This window comes from Myxine glutinosa, chromosome 13, assembly GCF_964187855.1.
Source record: "Myxine glutinosa chromosome 13, kmMyxGlut1.1, whole genome shotgun sequence".
Taxonomy (NCBI): Eukaryota; Metazoa; Chordata; class Myxini; order Myxiniformes; family Myxinidae; genus Myxine; species Myxine glutinosa.
Genome location: NC_136273.1, coordinates 64,318,290 through 64,329,045, shown reverse-complemented (window position 1 = coordinate 64,329,045; position 10,756 = coordinate 64,318,290). Strand labels below are relative to the sequence as shown.

General features: G+C 42.6%; 1 protein-coding gene across 2 annotated transcripts in view; it reads left to right on the top strand.

Moving 5' to 3' along the window:
- LOC137438996 (sucrase-isomaltase, intestinal) overlaps nucleotides 1–10,756 on the top strand; it is a 674,815-nt gene that overhangs the window by 178,467 nt on the left and 485,592 nt on the right. For both annotated transcript variants that reach the window (XM_068134544.2, XM_068134543.2), the window contains exon 7: nucleotides 6,725–6,899. In XM_068134544.2, the coding sequence (XP_067990645.2) occupies nucleotides 6,725–6,899 (175 nt within the window). The remainder of the gene's footprint in view (nucleotides 1–6,724; nucleotides 6,900–10,756) is intronic.

The window sequence follows — 10,756 nt, the reverse complement described above, 5'->3', positions numbered from 1 at the left end:
GAAATGCGCTGAGGTAAAAATATGGTTAAGAAATATTATGAAATACATTTTTAGGCCGACCATGTTCGTACCAGGCTCAATGGCCATGTTTGTGCCAAATATCAAGTTCGTGAGCCTCTCCGTTTAGGAGTCTACCAGTAACATTACACACACACACACACACACACACACACACACACACACACACACACACACACACACACACACACACACACACACACACACACACTGTGTTATATATACTAGGACGTGCCCGTACGTGGGTGCCCGTTCCTTGCCAAAAAAAAAAAAAAAATGTCTTCGCCCATGGGCGTGCCCGTAAGTGCGTGATGTGACCGTACAATGAATGTATCGTCCCGACGCCGCAGCTCGGATGGCGCTGCAGTTAATCGGGCCTGTATCGGCAGAGTTATTATAAACGTGTACTACAATCGATCGTACCTTACAGCGTCTGCTCGCCACGTTCAGCATCAGTACGTCGTCACTATGACTATCCGTAAGTCCGGAAGTGACGTCCTCATTTGACTGTCCGGAAGGTCGCATATCGCAGTTACGATGAATCGCAAATTAGTTTTAATTAGTTTTAAAACATAGTTTAACGCCAACATAGTTTGCCAACGTGAAATAAATGAATACGCTCTCAAATGTGCCGTCCGAGGCAGAGTCTGTTCGGCACGTTCGGCACACGTGATAGCTCGCTGCTCTCTGATTGGTTGAATCGTTTTTTGGACATAGCTCGGTAACTACTTCTCCGATTAATATGAAACCTTGAAAAGGCACATCCTCGGGTCCCCAGCAATATACCTGGCAAGTTTAAAGTATATCGGACCCGTGGTTGTCGAGAAACAGCGGTCACAGACACACAGACATACACACAGACAAACACACACACAGAGATTACTGGAATTATAGATAGACTAGGGCATGCCCGTACTATATCTATATCTAAAATTATATCCCCCCCCCCCTCTATTTACATGAAATGGTTTGGTCCAAAGCGAACGGCTTGCGAGTACGGTGACAATCCCCCCCCTCTATTTACATGAAATGGTTTGGTCCAAAGCGAACGGCTTGCGGAGTTTGGTAAAGAAATCGCCATAGCATGCACAAACGCGCAGGAAAGCGAAAGAATCGCAAATTAGTTTTAATTAGTTTTAAAACATCGTTTAACGCCAACATAGTTTGCCAACGTGAAATAAATGAATACGCTCTCAAATGTGCCGTCCGAGGCAGAGTCTGTTCGGCACGTTCGCCACACGTGATAGCTCGCTGCTCTCTGATTGGTTGAATCGTTTTTTGGACATAGCTCGGTAACTACTTGTCCGATTAATATGAAACCTTGAAAAGGCACATCCTCGGGTCCCCAGCAATATACCTGGCAAGTTTAAAGTATATCGGACCCGTGGTTGTCGAGAAACAGCGGTCACAGACATACATACATACATACATACATACATACACACAGAGATTACTGGAATTATAGATAGATATATAGATTCATGTACCATTTTTTTATTTATAATTATGACGTCATAGGGCATGTGGCACGATCGCCATCTTGGAAAAACGTTTCACCTCTTTTTCTCCCAAACCACTCAATGGAAAAAGTTGAAACAGGCTCATTTTCAAGTACTCCCCATGGGGAATAATATATGTTGATGATGTCATCGGTGCCTTCATTATGACGTCATAATTCGACAAGTACAATGCTTGATCTGATCAGTATGAAAAAAAAAATCCTCTGCAACTGTTATTCCGATGGACATGAAATTTGTACCATAGGAGCGCCTCATCCTGTAAAATGTGTTCATGATAATTACAACGTCATAGGTCACGTGGTACAGGCGCCATCTTGGAGAAATATTTTAGCTCTTTCACGAGCCTCGATTCAGTATACAAAAAAAAAAAAAAAAAAAAAAATCGAAAAATGTTGCATCTCTGAAACTGCCCCATGGAAAAAAATTAAACATGGCTCATCTTAAATAACTTCCCATTGGGAAAAAATATATGTTAATTATGATGTCATTGGTACCTTATATATGACGTCATAATTCGACCAGTACAACGCTTGATTCGATCGGTATGAATTGTTTTTTCTCTGCAATTCATGTTCCGATTGACACAAAATTTCTACCATAGGAGGACCTCCTCCTGTTGAATATTTTAATGATAATTATGATGTAATAGGTCACGTGGTACAGGCGCCATCTTAGAAAAAACTCGTACCTCTATATCTCTGAAACCGCTCAATGGAAAAAATTGAAACGTGGCACATTGTCAAGTACTCTCCATGGGGAATAAGATATGTTAGTGAGGATGTCATTGGTGCATTCGTTATGACGTCATAATTCGACAAGTATAATGCTTCATCCGATCAGTATGAATTTTTTTTCACTGCAACTGTTGGTCTGATGTACACGAAATTTTTACCATAGAAGCGCCTCCTCCTGCAGAATATTTGAATGATAATTATGATGTAATATGTCACGTCGTACAGGCGCCATCTTGGAAAAACTGAAAAACGTTACACCTCTATATCTCCAAACCCGCTCCATGGAAAGAATTGAAACATGGCTGATTGTAAAGAACTCCGCATGGAGAAGGTGGATCAGACTCGGCAATGGTTGCTAGAGTGAGATGTGCATGGAAGAAGTTTCGGGAACTGAGTGGCGTGCTGACGAGGAGGGGAGTGTTGTTGAAGCTGAAGGGAAAGGTGTATGCTGCATGTGGGAGAAGTGTTATGATTTATGGGAGCGAGACATGGGTAATGAACGTGGAGCAGCAACGAAGGCTGGAAAGGGTGGAAATGCGAATGGTTCGGTGGATGTGTGGAGTATCGTTGAGAGAGAGGAAGACAAATGATGAATTGCGAAAGATGATGGGAATAGAGCCTGTGATGGATGCTGTGAAGAGAAACAGTTTGAGATGGTTTGGTCATGTGTTGAGGAAGGATGAAAGTGACTGGTTGAGAAGAGTGATGGAAATGAATGTAGAAGGAAGTAGAGGATGGGGAAGACCGAGAAAGACTTGGCTAAAGATGTTCGAAGAAGAAATGCGGGCAAGGGGGTTAACAAGGGGAGATGCAGAAAATAGGGCAAAATGGAGAAGATTGTCATGGGGACCACAAGGCTAACCCCCGCTCTTGCAAGGAAAATGGCCTTAAAATGCCTGTTGTTGTTGTTGTTGTTGTTGTTTTACTGGTAACAGGGAGCATTGCATCAGCAGCACAACCGCAACCCCATAAAATGATGTAGCCAAGCAGCCATGGGCTGCCTACGGAACCACCACCACTACATCGGCTGGAAGAGGGGCGGAGCTCGTACTGCGCATACGCATTTGGTCGGAAGATGACGCAAGGCACCGCTGTCTTGTTTTTACATCAATTTGATTAATAGTTGAAAGTTTTTTATTGTGACGTTAGCCTTCCACGTGTGAAATTAATGCGGCGAAGCACATATTGGTATTGGTCCAGGGATTTGGAAAAGTATAAGGAACAAAGAAACCACACTCACTCTTCTATTATTAGTCCCCTGCCGGTGTACACCGTAGGGGACTATAGGTTTGCACTCCGTACCTCCGTCTGTCAGTCTGTCGGTCCGTCAGTCCGTCACGCAAAGAACAACTTTCCGGATTTTTTTCCTAAACTCTTAATGCTAATGATTTCAAACTTGGTACATGGTTTCCTCATGATAAGTTACAGATCAAGTTCAAACTTCACGATGTTTCGATCATTTTTGACAAAGTTGTGGCACTTTGAACTTTGGGAATTTCTCCAACAGTTTTCTGGACTATAATTTGGAGTGCGGTAAGTCATAATACTGTCTTCTATGACAGTGCTACCAAATGCCGGTAGGGGTCATGTATTGCAGCGCAATACTCAGAATGCTTGTTCTCGATGATTCAGCACATCATTTGGAGATCTGAGGTTTCTTGGTGGAATCTGGGTTCACAATTCGTCACATTCCATATGATGAATCAAACAGCTTTCTCTGGTACTGCCTGGTATTTCTGTCCTACCATCTCAAGATGCTGTTCTGGTGGTTTAGGGGAAGTTAGCATCTGCATTCGATAGACAGAGTTCCATAAACCATAGAGAGGACAAAATCATTTTAACCATGTGCTGAAATGACTGGATTTATTTCGTTTTTCTGCAAAAGGCTCACTTTTCTGTAAGTGGTGCATTGCAAACAAAGCTTTTCTTTGATGTCAGTATTATCTTTTGACACCGTTGCAGGAAACTGGTAAACTTGTAAACACACTCTAGGACTTTGTCGGAACTAACCTTGAGTTTTGAGATTTCCTTTTGGAATTTATCTCATTATTCCAGTTACTTTGTCAAAAGTGTCAGCATATCAGGTCAGTGGTGATCTGAATATAGTTTCTTTCTGTTAACTTTGACAGCTGTAAATGGGTTTCTGCAACATGTCTGAAGCTCTGGCCATGACAACTGCTCGTTACGTCGATGCTCCTGGTAATGCCTGGAATGCAAAATGAAGGAAATGTCATCTTAAAGTGGAGACTACATCAGGTTTTATTCTCCCCATGGATAAAATGGAATGCTAAAGTGAACTTGCTGATCTCCGGTCCGATACGTATCTTTTATTTCTGCCTTGTTGTGATGATTCCTCCAAACCTCGGTTTGTAGACGTTTTATAGCAGATCAAAATAACTATGTCCTGTGTATATTTTTGAAGCAAGTGAAAAAGCGAGTTATTTACTGAAGTCCTCAAAAGCATGGTCTTAAATGCCCTCAGACCCAATGTCGACAAACAAACAAACCAAATTTAGACTTTGAAAAACAATGTAAATTGTTGCAAGACCTCGCATCATCTATCTATAATTCCAGCAATCTCTGTGTGTCTGTCTGTGTGTCTGTGTGTCTGTGTGTCTGTGTGTCTGTGTGCCTGTGTGTCTGTGACCGCTGTTTCTCGACAACCACGGGTCCGATATACTTGAAACTTGCCAGGTATATTGCTGGGGACCCGAGGATGTGCCTTTTCAAGGTTTCATATTAATCGGACAAGTACTTACCGAGATATGTCCAAAAAACGCTTCAACCAATCAGAGAGCAGCGAGCTATCACGTGTGCCGAACGTGGCGATCAGACTCTGCCTCGGACGGCACATTTGACAGCGTATTCATTTATTTCACGTTGGAAAACTATGTTGCCGTTAAACTATGTTTTAAAACGAATTCAAACTGCGATTAAATTAAAACGATTCATCCTAACTGCGATTTGCGAACTTCCGGACAGTGACGACTGTCCGGCAGCACGCTTTCCGGCATCCAATCACAGAACGCTTTGTTGCGTAGGCGTGGCCGATGTGAGACGAGCGGAGCTGAGCGCGTTACGAGCTGACCGCCATTACGGTACGTAATTCGATTTCTTATGCGCATTATTTCTCCCAATTCATTCATCTCCCAATTTCTCCCAATTCAATTCGTATCACTAATAAAAACGAATTTGCGATTCATTCGCTTTCCTGCGCGTTTGTGCACGCGATGGCGATTGCTTTACCAAACTCCGGAAGCCGTTCGCTTTGGACCAAACCATTGCATGAGGGGGGGGTTCTGTGGTCGTTGCGAATGGACCAAACCATTCATGTAAATAGAGGGGGGGGATTGTCACTGTACTCGCAAGCCGTTCGCCGTTCGCTTTGGCGTTGCGAATGAACCAAACCATTTCATGTAAATAGAGGGGGGGGGGATATAATTTTAGATAGATATATAGTACGGGCATATATATAGTACGGGCATGCCCTAGTTATATATAAAAGAGTTATACATCCCAGAGTTTTATTGCATCAATTCTGAATATGATGAAATTAAGTTCATCAATTTTTATCCGATTGACCTGAAATTTTAAGAATTTGCATGGGCCTATTGGGTCACTTAATTGGTTCACCAATCAAAAGCTAGAAGCGGATTATTTATTTTATTTTTTTTAGATCAAAAGGTCAAAATTCATGGTTGCATAAAATATCAATATGTCAGACATATCAGTATGTCAGTGACCCAATAGGACCCAATTCATCAAGTGTAAACTATGTTCTGTCAAGAGGGTCAAAAGGTCAAAGTCAAAAAATCGTCAATTTCCATCTGATTGACTTGATATTTGAGCGGTGTTTGCATATTAGATCACTGAAGCCTATTGCTTTTGAGGTCAAAAGTTCAAGGTCACCTAAAATGGTCAATCTTTTTGTATTTATTTGAGCTGTTTTGTCATGTTTAGCATAATGGAAGAAGACATCTGAATACAAAATGGCTTTGCATTTTCAGATAATTTTTAGTTTAGATTTTTGTTTTAACTTATTGTGGGGCTTTGGGATACCTCCCTTCCCTCATGTCCACCTGTACTCATCTGGGACCCTTTTCACCATTTCCAGACCAGAAAGGGTCTTAAAGAAACAAGGTGGTCAAACCCTTTACTTCATCAATTTAAGGAAGATGGACAGCTAGGCTGCAGGGTGTGTGCAGGATCTTTTCAACTATGCAGGATCTTTTTTTGAGAAATATATCACGAGATCATTAAAATCCACATCACAGTTGGGATAACCAACTTCAGATTCATACTGAAGGGAAACATGTTCCATCCCGCAATGCTTTCTCCTTCCAATGCACCAGACAACTGTTTATGGATGAAGTTGATTGCATCAGGACCGTAATGCTAACACAAAGCTATACTCAACACAAGTATTCTCTATCTCGTTCTCTGTTGTTGCAGAATCGACACCACTGTAGCTCCCCTGATGTTCACAGAGCAGTTCTTGCACCTCGCCTTCAAGTTGGCCAGCTTCAATATGTACGGCCTGGGAGAACATATCCACCGACAGTTCCGACACGACTTCACCAAATGGATAACCTGGCCCATGTTTACTCGAGATACAGCTCCCAATGGTGTAAGTTTTCAAATGTACATTTTCCTTCCCGACCCCACTACCTGTGCTATGTACTCCACTCCTCACCCTTAATCTACTACGCATCACCACACCACCCCTCCTTCTCACTGACTGTGCACCCAACCCTTTTAATAGTATCCATAAACATCAGAGGCTGACCCTCCAGTCTTATGAATCTCTCTCAATAGGTTGTTACCTCATTACCTCTGCCAACAGAGGTGGACAGCGGTTATGTTTTCACCCATATTTGTCTGTCTGTCTGTGAGAAGGATATCTCAAAAAGGTATGGACAGATTCGGTCAAAACTTGGTGGCATGTTGGGTGTGTGAAAAGGACGAATTTATTGGATTTTAGTGAAGATTTGTATCCTGATACTATAATTTTTAAGTGAATCTTCACCATTTGAGAGATAAAGCCAAAAATTATATACCAACCACCTTTAGAGGCCATTTTTCCCCGCAGAGCAGGGGTTGGCCTTTTTCGGGCACTGTGGTCCCCTTTTTGAAGCAATGTTATATGGCCGGAATGCGCTTCCTGCCACCAACCCTGTTAGTCACCTCTTGCGACACGCAGGGAATTACCAGTGAACTGGTACTCAATTTGCCGACCTCGGAAGGATGACAGGCTGAGTCAACCCCCCTGGTGTTAATTCAGCGATCGACCGGGATTCGAACCCAGGATCCTAGGATCCCAAACGGGCACCCTAACCGCTAAGCCAACACGAGGCTGCGTGAGCCAAAATATATATATATATATATAGAACAATATCTCAAAAGGTTATGGACGGATTCGGATGGAACTTGGTGAACAGGTTGGGTATGTGACAAGGACCTAATGGTTCGAGTTTGATGAAGATCCGGATCCAGATACGAGAATTTAAAATAATTTTGAGTGATTCTTCACTATTGAGAGATAGGACCAAAATCAATAATATACGGTATGGTATGATATCTCAAAGTTATTGACGGATTCGGATGAAACTTGGTGGATGAGTTGTTGAGGTGACATGAACAAGCTGATTCGATTTTGGTTAAGGTGTGAATGCAGATCTGGCCTATCAGTGGGCTACAAGACATAAACTGTTGAAGCTGTTGGAGTTGTACGCTCCAATGGGTGCTGTTCTAGTTCTCAGATGTTTTCTGTTTAACAGAAACTTTAACAGCAAAAACTATCACAGTATGTTGCAGACTCATTCATCTTCCTTCATGGGTATTCATTTCACCACTTTGACATATACAGTACTCATGCTAGTTGCAGTTTTGCGGTCCAAGTGAAAAGCTCCCTCTCTGATGGACCCTGCTCGGCCCTGTACCTTCCCTCCCCCAATCCCTCTGGAATATCTCCAAAATCCAGATCCCTCTCTGCAGCAATTTATTGTTTAAGTTTACAGTCTACTGTCTTCTCAACTGAGGTGACTGGCTGTATGAGGCTGTCTTACACAACTTCAATCCTTCCTGTTCCTTCCATCTCAACTCTGTTCCACATCTGCAGTCACTTCAGCTGCCCACTATTACAGTTAGCTTTGCATCATTTCCTACAACACAGTCTGTCGTGATGCACCAAATGCCTTTTTGTGATATTTCTCCCAATCTGAACAAGTTGATCTTCTCAGTTAATAATTTGTTTTTTTATAGGTTTAATTATTAAAGACCAGATGTTTCACTTTCCTTCGTCACTGTCTGAAGCAGTTTCATCAAGTCCTCTTCACTTTCTACCAACAGAATAGTATCATCAGCATACCTTAGATTGTTAATCCAATCCAGACTCCAGCCTCTATGTCATCCAAGTATGATTTCCTCATGATTTAGTTGAACAAGTAAGGGGAGAGAATGGACCCTGTCTAACTCCTTTTCCAATTCCAAAGCATCCTGTCTCTCCATACTCTGTTCTTACTGTAGCTTCATCTGTAATGTAAAAGCTTGTTATCTGATGGAACTTGTGAAGGCTCTGGTGGAGAACAGGCAATTTTTCGTCGAATTGTACAGAAATGTGAGCCGACGGTGCAGGCAAAAGAACAGCCTTCCTCAAGGTTATGCCTTGGCCAAGGGCTTTGCAAGTCTGGGGAGCCCAGAACTCGGAGAGGTGTATGTCAAGGGAGCAGAGAGCCAGAAAGTCCTCAAGGAATGAGCCCAGTGAATGTGAGCCCCCTGCACAGGTGGGCTCTGTTGGGACCACATAGGAACAAGCCATGGAGAGAGTGCGAATGAGCCGCGGAGCTCTTTCCCTGGACGTGCCGGCAATTAAACACTGATTTACACAATCTTAACTTGCTTTCCCTATTTGTAATCACTTACTCATAATGCACAAAGAGCAATCAATGGTTTCCCCCTCGACTCACTCAGAGCAGTGGTACTGATTTGACATTCACAATTTCCTCCACATATTACAAAGCATTCACCACATTTCTCCGCACACGTTGCATTACACCATCATCCTCTCTTCTTTTGTCTCCCCTTCCCTTTTCACGTTGGTCCCACGGAAGCCCACAGGCTTACATCAGATATGTGAGAGGTCGCCAATGAGCCCTGCCTTCTTTGTCTGTATCAATTACTTATCTAATTTCCCAGAGTGAATGAGGTGCCTATGTTTGTAGTTTTCAATGTCTGCCAGAAACCCTCTTCTGATGAAACTGCCAAAATCAAGACTCACTGCTCACCTTCACTCTTTCATTCCTCTTTTTCCCACCTCTGGAACAAACTCACACACTCTCTTCTCTTCAATCCCACTCCTTCATCCAGGTCTTTAAAAGAGCTGTTCACCACCATCTCTTATCTTCCCCCATCCAAAACCTTCCCCCGTTAATCCACCCCTAACCCACCTCCTACAAATTCCCTGTTTTCTTTCCTGAAAGCCCCTGTAGTGTCTATCTTGTTTATCCCGTGTACCCCACCCACCTTCTCTCTTCCACAGATCTGCTGATGTCCTGGTTCCTTACTGTTGTTCTGCTTCCCCCTCACTCCCTCTCCTCTCTCCCCCTTGTCTCCCGCTCTCTTTAATATATGTTCTATGTGTTAGCTTTCATACGAGCCTTGCCTTATTAGCCAAAAATTTTTTATGATTAGGATTGTCTAAGCGTGTATTTGTCTAAACTCTAAAGGGTAAGACTTTCTTTTGTGACACTGCATTGCTTCTAGGTATGTGTCTTTTGTTGACATGACCTTTCATGTCCAACCTGCCCGAGTGTCTCTTTCTCTGTTGGTTAAACAGAGTATGTAAATAATGGATGAAAGTTTTGCCCCGCAGTTTCGCATGATGGTGTCTTGTCCCACCCATGGTTCCGCTCGGCCGCAATTGATCTACATGGGTGGGGCGTCAAGAGCACTGTTCCCTATTTGGGGGGGATTAATTTGTTTGAAAGGTAATGCGAGAAGTGAACAGGAGGACCCGGCCTGAATTAATCATCTCACAGCGTCCGTGGTTGCTTAATATGAACCTGTCGTCGGCCCCTATGCTTCAGGGTCAAAGGTAGGGATGCAGGTCCAAGATGCCACTCGTAACCCGGCCCAGCAAACCTATAATAACATCATGGAAGGAAATGGATTTCTTGTTGATAAAATAATTTATCTTGTTGCTTGCCAAAAGAGTTTAAATACTTTCATGGCAAAAAAAACAACAACAAAAACACAAACAATTTACTAGAACAAAAAATTGAAAGCACTTCTCTCTATAATGTACAATGTTTTTTGTTTTGTTGAATATTGCCGCTGACATCTTTGTTGTTGCACACATAATATACGTCTGCGTTCTGCTGGTGACATTTAATTGAGTTCCGCAGTGAGCAACAAACATGTTGGTGATCTTATGTGAAAAACTGGATCATGCTCCAATTCTGTAAAGTTTGATATTGAGCCTTTTAA